This window comes from Cynoglossus semilaevis, chromosome 15 (assembly GCF_000523025.1).
Source record: "Cynoglossus semilaevis isolate Cse_v1.0 chromosome 15, Cse_v1.0, whole genome shotgun sequence".
NCBI classification, from domain to species: domain Eukaryota; kingdom Metazoa; phylum Chordata; class Actinopteri; order Pleuronectiformes; family Cynoglossidae; genus Cynoglossus; species Cynoglossus semilaevis.
The window spans coordinates 6,294,937-6,310,038 of NC_024321.1; the positions used below are offsets into that span (position 1 = coordinate 6,294,937).

At 37.2% G+C, this 15,102-nt stretch overlaps 1 protein-coding gene across 5 annotated transcripts in view; it reads left to right on the forward strand.

Annotated features, from left to right (window-relative positions):
- Positions 1 to 13,917, forward strand: part of tlx2 (T cell leukemia homeobox 2) — a 16,230-nt gene extending 2,313 nt beyond the window's left edge. Inside the window, exons 2-5 of one of the 5 annotated variants that reach the window (XM_025063269.1) lie at positions 8,005 to 8,217; positions 8,716 to 8,953; positions 12,924 to 13,136; positions 13,465 to 13,917. In XM_025063269.1, coding sequence (XP_024919037.1) covers positions 8,005 to 8,217; positions 8,716 to 8,953; positions 12,924 to 13,136; positions 13,465 to 13,468 — 668 coding nt within the window. In that variant the 3' untranslated portion in view covers positions 13,469 to 13,917. Of the gene's footprint in view, positions 1 to 8,004; positions 8,218 to 8,715; positions 8,954 to 12,923; positions 13,141 to 13,464 lie in introns of those variants that run through there. The other 4 variants (XM_017039252.2, XM_025063270.1, XM_017039251.2 and 1 more) reach the window with 4 other exon arrangements.
- The last annotated feature ends 1,185 nt before the right edge of the window (positions 13,918 to 15,102 follow it).

Below are 15,102 nucleotides of genomic sequence, written 5' to 3' on the forward strand. Positions count from 1 at the left end.
ATTATTATTATTATTATTATTATTATTATTATTATTATTATTATTATTATTATTATTATTATTATTATTATTATTATTATTATTATTATTATTATTATTATTATTATTATTATTATTATTATTATTATCGTCGTTGTTGTTTGTGATCTTCTGTGTCCATTTCAAATTTGGCCTTGAACTATACGAGCTTGGATCACACACAGCTCTGATGATTTCATCTTTATTTTTGAGCTGTAATAGTATATGAACACACACGCGTGCACACACACGCACGTGCACACACACACTCAGAGAGAGAGAAAGAGTCAGTTTTATTATGCTGGAAGGGCAGCCTGATAAACGAGAGCAGAAATTGACATGGACACGCAGATGAATCAGTATTGGACCATCACTCTCTATTTACTGCAGGATGACGGATCTCGACGTTCTCTTCATGAGAATGAATTTTTCTTCTTCCTTTTTGTCAATTCTGCGGAAATACATTTAAAAATAGAAACACAAAAAGTACATAAAAACACGTTAAAAATACAAAAAAGGTAGATGTATTATTATTATTTGTTATAATAATAATTATCAACAGAAAACACAATTTAAAAAACTAACCACAATACCATAATCTCAAAAGAAAGTGACCGCGTCTGTCATTGAGTATCATAAAAAGAAATGTATTTAACTGCTTGGAAAAAAAAAAATTAAAACGTAAAATAATATAAATAAATCTACTAACAAATCCTTCAAAACTCTAATACTAAAATATTCAAAAATATACTGAAATATTAAAACAAATAATATATGTATTTAAAATATATTAAAATATAAATAAATGTGGCTTTGAATCATTTGACCATAAATAAATTCACCCCATGCAGTACCATTGTTTCTGACTACAGCAGTATAGCAGTAGTAGCAGTGATAGTGGTCGTAGAGCAGAATGTAATAGTAGTAATAGTAGAGGTAACATTAAATGTGATTTATTATAGTGGATATTATTAAATCTAGACAGGAAAATGTGAGGTTTTAGTGACAAATATTGCAGCAACTACAAAACAGCAGATAACTGTTTATGGAACACACACGCCGAGCATGGTAATGTTTTTAGAAAATGCCCTTTTGTTTCCCCAAAGACGTGTAGCATTTCTCTTACATGTCTTTAAGGCCTCTACGTTTTAAACAAAATAAAAACAATTTAATCTGGCATATTAATTAATATTATAAAACCTGAGTAATTGGAATTATCCACACTATTGTCTGCTATCGTTTTTATTAGTGTATATTTTCAGAGGTCTATTGGTGCAGATTAATTAGGTCAATTATTATACAAATCACGATGGTGAGATACACTGTGGAATGTTGAAGGTATTGACAAAGCAGACATTTATCCATACCTTTTAAAAAATTATTTTTGTTAATTTTCACCTCGATTTGTCATTTCATGCACCAACAATTTCCACACAGGTTGTGTGAACCTTGTTTTTACGTAGTTTTGTTGAAATCCTCGATAAACCTAAAGTAAATTAATTAAAACCGAACGCTGTATTTGTTCAGTCGAATTCCTATAACTTGTCATGCAGAACGTTAAACATTTGGACTGAATGTTGACGTTAAATAACCCATAAAAAAACCTCATTGAGTTTTTATTTGCTGAAACACAATGTTAAAAGAATGGAAAAACTAACGTTGGCGTAATGGTAAAATTACAGGTGGCCGAAAGGGACAAAAATGGCTGACAATGACAAACGATGGTGGAAATTATCCATTAAAAACAATACATTTTTTAACAGGAAATTACAAAAGTAGCATAAAATAACAAAAATAGTAATTGTAAAGTGACAGCAGATTTCTTTTAATGGTACGGTCTTAAGATTATTTATTAAATTGGATGGTTAAAACCATTGACAGAAAAAACCGACAATAAAAATAAAAAGTTCAGTGAAAATAGTAAGAACAAAAAAAATTGTAGTGAAATTATATTAAAAATAATACGCAGTGAAATTGATTTGTGAACATTTTTGCCACCATATTGGCCCAAGCAAATACAAACACAAGCATATTTTACATCTAAATATATCTGATTGGTGGCAACATATAATTGGCATTTATTCTACTGTCCATTATTATTCTCTGCATCATTACATGAGTCACTTTAAAGAGATGTTTTGACAAATATTTATCTCCAGTTTCACAGTTAATTCTACACTTAACAATAACATTTTGACCCCCGTATTCTCCCCTCCAAAAAAAAAAAAAAATCTCCCGTGAACCCTCTGCAGTCCGCGACCCGGTGTTTCGGTACGACTGCATATGATTCCTTGGCCATGATGTTATATTTTAATTATTTATTTTACTGTATGGGAGGAGGAGGCTGCTCTTTGTTTTGTTGGTGTGTGAGTGTTTTTTTTCTCATGACCTCATCATTTTGAAGATGAAAACGTAGACCATCACCACATCCCCCTCCTCCTCCTCCTCCTCCTCCTCCGCCTCCTCCTCCTCCTGTCCATTCTCCTGCTCAACCACCACTACCATCACCTCTCCTGCACCTCTCCACGCATTAAATATTCACCATTCCGTTCCTTTCTGCCGATTAATTATTAAATACTGGGGGACGATATGTCAAGTGCAAAAAGATACAGTGTAAATAGGCTTATCAATTTTACTCATAGTCACCGAGGGCCCGTCGTTTAATTTCTCTGCAGCTTCGTGTCGCTGTAATTATTTCGCAGCTTAGATCTTTTTTCCACTGTATTGATCAGAGCGAGATGCAGCAGCAGCAGCAGCTTTACCAGCATCACACACACTTCTCCACATACACACACAAACAAACACACACACACTCCTAAGAATCAGCCTATGTTTTCTATCAAAGGCCGTAAATCAAATGCACTCCCCTCTCCTCTTCTCTCCTCTCCTCTCCTCCCCTCTCCTCTCCTCTTCTCCCCTCCTCGCATTTTTTCTGATGGGAATCACTTTAAATGTTTTTCGCTCCTTCTGCCTCTTGTTTTTCTCTTGGCTTTCCAAGTTGAAACCCAAGCAGAAAACTACCCCCGACAACACGCTGCCAAGGAATAATCCCTGCTCTAACAACCAGAGGTGTTCTCTCTCTGTGTTTTCTTTCTTCCTTTTCTTTTTCTTTGCCTGGCTGTAAATGAAACTCGATAGAACTCGATTTTTCCACTCATTTTTCACCCTCACACGCGTCCTGGGAGACCGAACTGCTGCTATAAATCATAGGGAGTTTATATTGGAGCGAAGCGATTGTTTTAATTAAGATCTGGGTTTTAAAGGTTGAACTCAATCCAATTTAAATTGAAATAACCTCGACAGCCTATAACTAATAATGTCGATTATCAACACCTCTGTGCGTCTGTTTCACTTACTTATTAATTTACTAAATAATTTCAATCGATTCACAGATTGTCCGTTGTATTTATTTTGACGTCCCCTTGGATACTATTAATTTTATAATTATAATAATAATAATTATTAGTAGTATTATTAGCATATTTAGTATTATTAGTATTATACATGCTGGTGACGAAGTTCTGTATTGGAAAATCAAAAACTGACAAATGCTACAGGCTTAAAGCTTATCGTCGTCATCATTGCTATCAATGCTAGGTGCTGTTGTTTTTACTATTCATAATTGTTATGATTATTAAATTAAATTATTTCCATTGTCAGTATTAAGTTATATTATTTCAATATAATACACGGTCACTGCCATTTTAGGACTTCTTTTTCAATCTAACTACGGTGTTACTTCAATTCTTTTTATTTTTTAAATGTGTATTTATTTAAAAAATACCTTATATTATTCAATTGTTTGTGCTATTTTCTGAAAAGGAGAATTGCTATATAAATATATCCCACAAATCTCGACTCTGTTTAGTTATTTGTTCTAAACTGGGAAAAAAAGGTAACATATATTTTAACTGCCTTAAATTGTTCGGATACGGACAAAAGAAATATGAATAGATTTGCACCTTTTGACTTAAAACGCATCCTGGTCGCATGCTTTTAGTTTAATAATAATAATAATAATAATAATAATAATAATAATAATAATAATAAAGTGATATTTTACTAATGCCAGTCTTTATGCACCTCGCAGCAGCAATAAAAACATAATTAAACCTCATTTTCTTTCATTTATTTTTTTTTCTTTCTACTTCAATAAACATACGTGCCCGCGCGTGCGCGTAACTTAAACGGCATCATGGCGGCCGAATGTGATTGTTTGCTTTGTTATTATTAATATTAATAATATTTCTGTCGTGTGCTGATTCTGGCCCTGACACGAGGCTCCGTCGCCGCCTCTATGTGTCCCGTACAGTGTAATAAATAGCAATATATGTTCATGTTATATTTCAATATCCCCTTTAGAATCCTTCACGGCTGTATTTATTAGATTGCTGCAAAGGTAATATCCGCAGAGGGGAAGGCGGCCGCTGTCACTGAGAAGTGTTATTAAGTATAAGTGGTTTTATTATGGCAAACATATTCTCCACGGCAGCTTTTATTTATTTTTTATGCTAAATTGTATCGTAGAGTCTGCAGATTCAACACTATGGTGCCTTTTTTATTTGGAGTTTTACATTTTCTGCTAAAGAAAAAAAAAAGTCAGACCATTTTCTTGCAGGGTTTTTGTCTTTTTTTATGAGACTCAGTTTTCTCTCTCTCTTGTTATTGGTAGGGTTTTCCACACGCCATCCATTAGCTCTTAACTGTTTTCTAGGCTGTTCTGGAATACTGATAATCATTAGGGAAAATGGCATTTGAATGTAACTTCAGTCTTTTCTAATGGATTTGAAGTCTTGGCTTAAGTTAAACGTAGAAGACACAAGATCTGGAATAATGCAAGAAAAATGTCTCATGGATTTTATCATCATCACATCATTGGCGTTCTTTTCACTTTTCCATTTGGACACACTTTTGATCTTATTTTTTTTTTCCTGAGGAAAAAAAAGATATAACTCTGAAGGTAAATCAAATACAATCAATATTCTTGACTTTTTTGCCAGAATTTAGATATTATTCTCAAAATGAAAACTGGAAAATGTCTATTTCCCTCTGTTTTTTAATGGCCATTCCTGTGATCAAGGACATTATCACACGGTTTTGTCAAAATTAGTTCTCTTTGAATGAAATATAGTTAAAATCACATTTTCCTTTTTTTTACAGTCAGAGTTCTAAGAAATGAATTACAAGACTAACTAATTAGAACACTAATCCCCTCACAGTTAATTCTCTACTGAACTCAATATTATAAACATAATTGTGATCCAGCCCTGTTGATTATTATTATAGAACAAAGCACAGATCTGAATTACAAAATGCTGGTATAGTTTAACTATAAAAGTGTTTTAGTGATAATAGTGAGTAATAGTGTTTGTCCTGAGGTATCAATTAGTCTTTCTTAAAGTCTGAATCAATAGGACTCCATTACATGTGCACAAATCTGTACAAATGTAATAATTTAAGGGGGAAAATCCTCACCTAAATCTCACACATACTGAGATTTAAGTCACGACAACAGTTTATCTTGTCCGTGACTCTGTTCTGCAGACTTCTGCGTCTTTAATGAAATCCTTTGGTTTATTGTTTCATTAAACGCGATACTTGATCAGGACATGGAGTGTTTTAATTTGGACAGTGGTTTTGTTCTATAATTATGGACAGCACCTGAGTTCACAGTCCCAGTGATAATAGCAGTAAATAAACCTGAAGGGGTATCTGATTCCTGAACAGTCTCATGCTTAATGTCAAAACACTGAACCTGGCTGTAGCAGTATCTGTGAACCGGCGTCTGTATTGATCAGTGTTTTTGCACATGGTGAGGTCAAGCATCGCTGCAGCTGGCTGCTGCTTGCTGTTGCATTGTGTGTTTTGTGGCCTCTGAATGTGTTTTCATGTATGTGCCTGATCCATTAGCTGGCCTGCAGATGGCCTGAAATAGTCATGCAGTATTGACACAGACCTGCTACTGCTGGAAGAAATTCAGGTCTGCACCTAAATGCTGTAGTGCACCATGATAACATGTTGGTGTCTAAATCATTTTCAACATCTAAGGGTCATGACCTCTTACTTATATTTGAATCTATAACAATGTTATACAGATTTATAGCATTTAAAAACATTCACTTAGTGCATAATGCATGCTTTTGTTTTCCAAGTACACCCACGAGAGAACCCACATTTTGCACAGATTTAATGAACTATCCAAGCTTCTCCAAATGTCACATAATGAGAGAGAAGCAGTAAGGGATCCATTAGTTTTATAAGAATAAAAAAAATTCTACTCTGAGGGGTTCTTGAAAACAATGCTAGTTAGACATTAGGCCACAAATAATATTTTTTAAAAAAGTAAAATAAATTGTAAAGAAATTTGTCTCAAAATAACCTACAATTGATGGTGCTAGAAGTTCAAGTATTTGCGTTAATAAAGTAAAAAGACACAAATTTAGCCAAATCAGACAGATTCATAGCCCACAAATAGCTAGAATCTAACCACAATTGTAAATATCCAACTAATAAACCTAATATAAGGCACAAAAATGCCAGTAACAAACACAATATTATATCAAATGATAGTAAAACTTAGTGTAAATAAAATATATTCAAGTAAAACTTAATTTAGAAAAATATAGCACATTTTTAAACAAAAACAGCTAAAGAGGGAATTAAATATAAAAATAGATGTGGCACTAAAAAGCCACATTTTTGCTAAATTGTAATGCCAAAGACTAAAAGTATGTGTTTTTTTTTTAATAATTGCTAATCAGAGAATATCACATGTCTAATAGTGCCCACATTAGCTCCACGTCTCATGTTTTATCCAAATTGTCACCATCAGGTAAATATTTCGGTCGCTCAAAGTAAATTCTGAGAGCAGCAGCAGCAGGAACATGTGGCCCACGGGGAGACACCTATGCAGATGTTTTCATATTCATTTGGCTCCTGGTGAGCTTTTCTGACAAAACAAGAACAGATCAACACCCTGTACGACAGCAGGCACAACAGCAAGCTGGGGAAGAATGACACAAAGATACAGAGAGGGAGAAGCAAAAAGAGAGAAACAGAGTGAGAGAGGGAGAGAAAAAGAAGGGGGGGGGGGGTAGAAAGACTGTCGTTGATTTTCCATTCTGCTTCAAAATGAGAATGTGGCCTGGGAGTGGATCTATGGCCAGAAACGATCTCATTACATTTATCGATCTTCTGTTTACCCATGGCTGACAAAATAGACAGAATTCATAGATATTTTATGATGCAGAAGGTAAGTTGTTATTAATACCCCAATATGGGGATATGTGAAAGTGAGCCACCAGGCACAGATGGAGGAGCAAAGACAGGACTGGGACTCATGTGAGATTTATATTTTTGTAAAGGCACCATCACATCAAAAGCAGACCATATCGTAAAAACATGTCGTCTGCATATAATGTTTTAGAGAGGTAAAATGTTCCTGTATTTTTGTTTTTACTTTCATAATGTAAAATTGGTTTAGATATTTTCAAAATTTGTAAACAACCCCCCCTCTCCTGGGGGGTGGTACACACTTGCCACATAATAAACTCTATTATTAAATGCAAACATATATACGGTATAACATTTTCTTTCAGTGACCTACATCTACTATTCAGGTACCAAGGATGTGGCCCACACCTCAGTTGACTTGAACCAAAGATGTGTCTTTTTTTCCCACCCCATGTTGGGACAAACCAACTGGCCACATAGACATGCTGACTGTATTCTAACCATTTTTGTTTTGTCCCTTGCCAAATGAAAATATCTAATGCTTGCAGCAGATCCACTCATAAATGCTAACTTAAGCGAAACTAGCAGTAAATATCATTAAAGTAGCCTGTGTTCATTATTCAGAGCTCCTTCATGTGATTATCTGCTGTGAGTCGGAGCCTGTCCGGCGGCGGCGGCAGCAGCTGCTACTGCTGCTGTAACTGCTGCTGCTGCTCCAGATGAGGGACCTTACTGTGTCTCCCTTTTCTTTAGGGGAGCAGGTAGAGGAGAGCCGAGCCGGAGAGGCCACGGGGGCGCTTGGGGCCGCCGGGTCCCTCTGTCCTCTCCCCAAGGGAGACATCGGCAGGGTCCCCGTCTGGAGCACTGTGGAGACATTAGCCAAATGCTATTACCCTGAGCTCGCTCACCTGCGAGACAGCACTGGCCTTCTAGCAGACTATGCTTTCCCAAAGGGGGCTTGTCCAGGTGAGTCACCTCCCACCCCTCCCCCACTCTCCTCACAATGTGTTACACGATTGTCAAAATACTAATATATTTTGCATTAAAATGATTATTCCGTAGTATTTCTGTAACACATGCAACACATTCCAGCCTTTTTAAATATTTCACCATGGCTTATCCTTTCTTTTGGGAATCACACCATTATTTATGCTGTTTGAGCTTTTAAGCTCTAACTAGGGGATTTTGGTTGGACTTCCATTTATATCTCTCTATGTTGGCAGCTGTTTTTAGACTCTAATAATAATTTTCCAGAGTGAAAACAAAATGGGCAATTGTTTGATTCCACCAAGAGGGAAATTAAATGTTTAGTTTAGAAGATAAAAATAGTTGCTTACACCAGTGAACATCAAGGTTACCTAGGCCTTTAGGCCAGAGGACCTGACTCTGAACTAGTTCTGAAATAGTTATCATCTAGTTTCATCAAACCAAAGTCTAATGCGCCCTCTTCTTCTGTCTTTCCAGCTGCTCTCTCACCCTTCTCTGTGACACGTCGTATCGGCCATCCATACCAGAACCGGACGCCGCCCAAGAGGAAAAAGCCTCGCACCTCATTCAGCCGAGTTCAGATCTGTGAGCTGGAGAAACGTTTCCACAGGCAGAAGTATCTGGCATCGGCTGAACGTGCAACTCTGGCCAAGGCCCTGAAGATGACAGACGCGCAAGTCAAGACCTGGTTCCAAAACAGACGGACAAAATGGCGGTAAGACGTCAGCAAGTTCACACTCGAGCCATTTGGAATAATTTCTCATCATGCAAGACTTAGATAAAGAGGTGTTTCAAAGTTGTTCGACTTTATTAGTCACCAGTTTCAACAGCAGTGATTATGTTGTAATTGTAACTGAAGTTTAGCCAGATATTGTGAAACATTTCCAAAAATAACACCTAAAGCATACCGGCATGAAGTTAAAAAAAACAAATACAGGAAATATCCCAAAAATAGCTCAAAAATTGGTTAAAAAGAAATAGAAAATGTGCATGAAAATGAGGTCATTTAGACCTTCAGAGTTAAAAGTGTCAATAGTTACCTATTCTTTTTAGTTAAAATGTAAGTTGTTTAGTGGCTGGTGGTGGCCTCTGACCAATCAGAATGTCATTTAACTCCAGTTGTCATTTATTGAGTATAACACTTGACCTCTAGTGGCCATAGAATGATGTCACTGCCATGTTGCTGATTCCAAAATTGAATAAATGGGAAAGACTATGGGAAGAAGTGCTCATATTTCTTTTTTTGTAAAAACCCTGGTAAAGGAAGCTTCTGCAAAAATCATCACTGACTGAAAGTTAAAATGCTGCTGTTCTGTGGCGTGAGACAAAAGTACGACAACATCCAACCATAGCCTCAAGCTGTTGTACAAGACAACGCAACACATATTTTTGCTTAGCTTAGCTGCTGCTGAAGGCCAGTTCACTTGACCAAGCACAATCACTCCTGAAAGGCCTTTTAGAAAAGTGCTGTCCAAAGCAATACTCAAACACTCACAGGAGGAATTGACCGCCAGGCTTGTGTAGACAGAAAACACTCACACACACACACACACACACACACACACTGTTTAACTCTATTCAAACTGTTGTTTATAGCCATTTGGAAGTAAATGAGTAGGAAATCAAATTACAATGCCCTGCCCTTCATTAAAGGGCCAGGACGCATGTTTCAGAGGCACATTTACAAAACAGCTGAATTACCTAAAGGGCTCTTAATGCTTAACTGATCCTAAAGCATTTCATAATTAGTTTTGAAATTAATGCACACAGAAACCACTTTAAACTGAACTGTGTTTCAGGAGTTAGTTTATTGGACAGTTTGTTCCAAACAAACATGTCGTTTTGAATGTGGCTCTGATGCGCTCCGCTTGAAAGGCAAAATAAGTCAGATTGGAACTTGGAAAAAAAAAGTTTCATTAATGCATAACCGTGGGAAGAATTAGTTCAAAATGAAGCAAATCTGAGGCCGAACACTACGTTGTGACTAACTGGGGATTTGACTTGATTTCCCCGCCGTTTTTCTTTGGAGATTTATGGCGTTTCCCGTGGCGTGCATGCGATGGGGCGAGGGATGAGGGATGCGTTCGCGTGACGGCTACGCTAGTAACAAGAGGATGATCGAATCAACAGGCAGCAAAGCAGATTATGATAATGCTGTTAACAGTAATGTGTGGCTAATGGATGGAGGTTGGTGTGCATGAAAGAGTGGTTTTACTGCTGCTGTTTTTGCCTCTGATTCTTATTTTGTGCATTGGTTTTGATGGCCGTGTTTTTTATGATGTTGTTTTCATCAGCACTTATCTCTCGGATGTGTCCCGTTCTGGGATGATATCACTGACTCAGCACAGTACTGCTGAAGTTACTGTGTTGCGTGTCTAAACATCATTATGAAAGGGATTAGAGGCCAGAAAAAATATTCACAAATCAACGGTGCATTTCATTATGGAAATACTGTTATTATTTTAATATCAGTGATCTGTCACCTCCAGGCCATGTCAGCAGGTGTGTCCAAAATCTGGCTTGGGGCCAATTTTGGCACAGAGATTTAACATGCAACTTACTAATTTCTTGTTGTCTATTATAAAAATATATATTTTTATATTCTCTAAAATATATTCCAACCATATTTGGGATAAATTTGGATCAAAATTTTCTGGATCAAATTGTCATATAGAATCTTATTGAATTTTAGTAAATTTAATCAAATTGTCATATAGAATCTTATTGATCTTTAGCTATTTTCCTCACTATTAAAATGTGGTCTTACTTTTAGTCATTCCATTTTTGATATACTAATTTTAAACTTTTTCTAGTCTATCTAACAAACCCCTATTTGTTATTGTGGGTTAAAAAAATACTGAAAATACTAAAGTCAAGTGTGGCAATTCAAAGACTTTACTTTTATGATTTTCTTAATTTAATTTTTTAATTTAAACTATTTTGACTCCTACATTTAACTAGAACTCCACATTATTATTTTAATAGCCATTTCTATCCTAATGACCTTTAACAAAAAAAAAAAAAAAAAGACCCTTAAAACTACGGTTGGGCTGCAGCCCAAAGAATAAAAAGTTTTTGTCCCATGGCAAGAATAAAAGAATAAAAAGTTTTTGTCCCATGGCTGGACTATTCAGGGACTTGTCTAAATCCATAGATTGCTGACTCGTCCACACTGGTTTCCTTCACAAACATCTCCATTCCTCCATTGTGTTTCAGGAAAAAACACATTTGTGTGAATGATATTAGCAGCCGCTGACACAATGATCAGACGGTGTGTCACTCTTAGCGTGTGCTGAGAAGATGTGGGAAGAAATGAAGAAGAAAACAGATGTAACTTTTCCCCTTAAGGAAGGAAGAGTGCGGTACCTCCTCCTTCCTTCACCTCCTCCTCCTTATGTCACGCTTTTCAGACCAGCACCTGTCACTCATACTGTTCAGCTGTCATGTAGCCTGAAGCTGACATTGAATTAACAAGAGAGTAAACCCTGGTGATTTGCAAATAAACTGCCTCATTTCTTTTCTTTAATGCTATGGGAATTGACTTTCATCAGTTTAAATCTTTTATTTTGATAACCTTACCTTTGTTTTGAAGGCATTTTCTTTCTGGTTGGTGGCCAACAGCTTCTATGATGTCATTAGTGTATTCAGTGATTCATTCATTCATGATAAACACGTTGTCCGGGAATGGGTTGGAGAGGAGGTGCAGCCAAGTCCTGCTGACTGCAGGCTAAAGTTGGAGAGCAACCAGGAGTGGTCCATTACCGTGGCCAGTCCAGCAGCCATTCACATGTACTGTCGCTCCGTCAGTTTTGACATGTGACAGGAAACTAGAGAACGTGCAAACATACACAAAAGGTCATCTTTGGGCAGTCTGAACCAGTTTCCCCTGGTTGCTATAAAGCAACATTACTAACCACTGCACAACTGAACTTTTTTAAATGTTTCTACCTTTGGATGCATGTTTTTACCATCATTATTAGCAAATTGTATCTTACATTATTTTATGTCAGTCTTTGGCAAAAAGGTGAAATTAAGAAAGTTTAGAGCAGGAATATACCAAATACACATGTCAATGTTCCAAATATAAAAACTAAATTTTAGCCTAAAACGGCATAAAGCATAACCAAGTAACTGACAGGAAGACAAAAGTACTTTAAAAAATACAAAATCTGAAAAACATTAAAATTAACCACAAATTTTAATGAATTAAAATGTGATTTTTGTCCACTACTTATATATATATATATATATATATATATATATATATATGTGTATGTGTGTGTGTGTGTGTGTGTATTTGAAAGACAAGTTGCAAAAGGGTTATAAAAGTGTACAGTACTGCACATATTAGAAGTGATGATATGTTCCCTGTAACACCTTACCTGACTGAATGGAGCTGGGTTGGCGGCTGAAGACATCTAAAGGAGGAGCCGATGTCTACGTGTAGTTCTTTCTTTTCTCATGGATGAAATGTTGATATGAACTCTCTGTTCAATAACAACAGGTTTAGTGTTTGTTGACTCCCATGGTTTTAATCTGCAGGTCTTAACATGACTCCAGAGTCGTTCTCACTGAGAATGTGAAACAAAAAACAGAAAACATTAAACATTGGATTTCTGGATTGACACCATAGAGGTCCTTAATACTTCTCTTCTTCATTTTCTTCTGTCCCTCCGTCCACCCAGGAGACAGACTGCAGAGGAGCGGGAGGCGGAGCGGCAGCAGGCCAACCGGCTGATGCTACAGCTTCGGCAGGAAGCCTTCCAGAAGACGCTGAGCCAGCCCATGCAGCCGGACCCTCTCTGCCTGCACAACTCCTCCCTGTACGCCCTGCAGAACCTGCAGCCCTGGGCAGAAGACAATAAGGTGACCTCCGTCACCTCCGTGGCATCTGTAGTGTGAGCGTCTCTGCGTGTGTGTGTTTGTGTGTGTAACAGAGAGAGAAAAATAAGTGTACACAACTGTATAATGAATGGACACAAATGCAGCAGAAACAATGTTGCATTCTTAAATAGCTACAGAGAAATTGAATGAACATTGTCGCTCCTTCACCCATTGATCGTTACCAGCAGCACGTTGGTGAGGGAGCATGTGTCCATTACTGCAGGGGCCCAACAAAAACACTGTCCAGCGCAGAGGACAAAATTAAACAACTGTTGTCATGAATTTCTGAAGTATTGTTGAGTCAATTTCCTGCCTTACACCAAGTTTCCGCTTTCCCTTCAGCTGACGGTCTAAAAGAGAGGAGGGCACTGTAAGCCTCAGTGCCAGGACACAAATGGACACCTCTGTACATGCCCCAACTATCAAGACTGACCCCCACCCACCCACCTAACCCCACTCTTTGCCTCCGGATCCCTCACAAGGCTGCAGGGAATTGTCTGCCGTGAATGGCAAAATAGAAAAGGAGAAAAAAACAAAAACAAACTTCAGTTTTTTCCCCTTTGACTTTGTACAATATAGTAAAAATGCATGTTTCAAGCCTTTTCTGTGTGCACATGGAAGTACATTTGAAGTCAGCAGTCGTCAAGGTCGAGCTCCTCTTCCTCGACTTCCAACTCCTCACTGACCGCGGTGTGGAAGTGGTCACGGACTCACAGACTGACTGACCTGAGATTCCTTATTATGTTCACTTTAAAGGTGTTTTATATTAAATGATATTGTGACTTTTTGGAAAAAGACCACAAAGCTCTTTGTTTTCCTTGCCTCACTCCCTCCCTCTCTCTCTCTCGTTCTCTCTATTTGTCTCCGTCTCGTCGGATTTCCTCCACACACTGCTGTATTTGTTGTTTGTCACCATTATGAAAACAATGCAATAATACTTTATGATTTTTAGGGAGGTAGTTAGCCCTGTGGGATCTTAGCTCTGATTACACATGAAGGTTTCAAACCACCCAAAGGTAAGATACCAAAGTGTATGAGAAGGACAGTGCAATACTTTTTTTGTACATAAAAAACTGATGACTACAGCTCCCATGTGTGCATCTGAAGCGGGGTGTTGCCGAAAACCAGCAATTGTGCTCAGCAAAAGCCCTCGCTGGATAAATAAAAGTTTGAAAATGGAAGCCAGCTCAAATTAGGATGAGTGAAGTGAAGAAAGAACAGGGCGTGCTGATGCCAAATGAAATGTAGAGAAGTCTATTATTTTCATTTTTATTTCAGTGATCTCAGTACAGATAGTACGGAGCTTATGAAATGTGAGTAAATGAAACAGAAAAACTTATGTGACTTTTCCAAAACAAGACTTTTAACTTGTGCCTTTAACCACACTGTAAAACTTTAACACTACATTTCAACCTGACACTGTTACTGTGGCTCACTGGCCAAGCTTTGACCAAAGCGAGTACAAACAGAATGTTATAGTGTTGGAGCAGTCTTTCCATCTGACTTACCATAAAACTTGTGGTTGTTGTGAATTCCTCAGGTTCATACAAGTGGATTTCAGACGTTGTCTTCACTTCCTGGCAAAACTGAGTGTTGTTATAGTTATAGCTATCATTTGGTGTTATCAATCCATTATTATCAGGTTTTTCCCAATATAAACAATGACATAAAATTGTTATTGATTAAGGAATTAGAAGTAAAACACACAAAATACTACAGTAATGTGCGGAGCAGTAAGGTTGTCAGATTATTTCTTGATTTGAGTTGAGTTGAGTTGCTAACAGCTACTGCCTCAACAGTGGATATCAGAGCGGCTTCTGTGAATGAAATGGAGCCCAGGTGTGAAAGCAGACACAGGTGAGACTAATGTGCTAATCACACAAATAGAAACATCACACAAGCACTCCACCGTTATTGGGTCAAAACTATGTACAGTTTAGGTATCCATCCATCCATCCATCCATCCATCCATCCATCCAT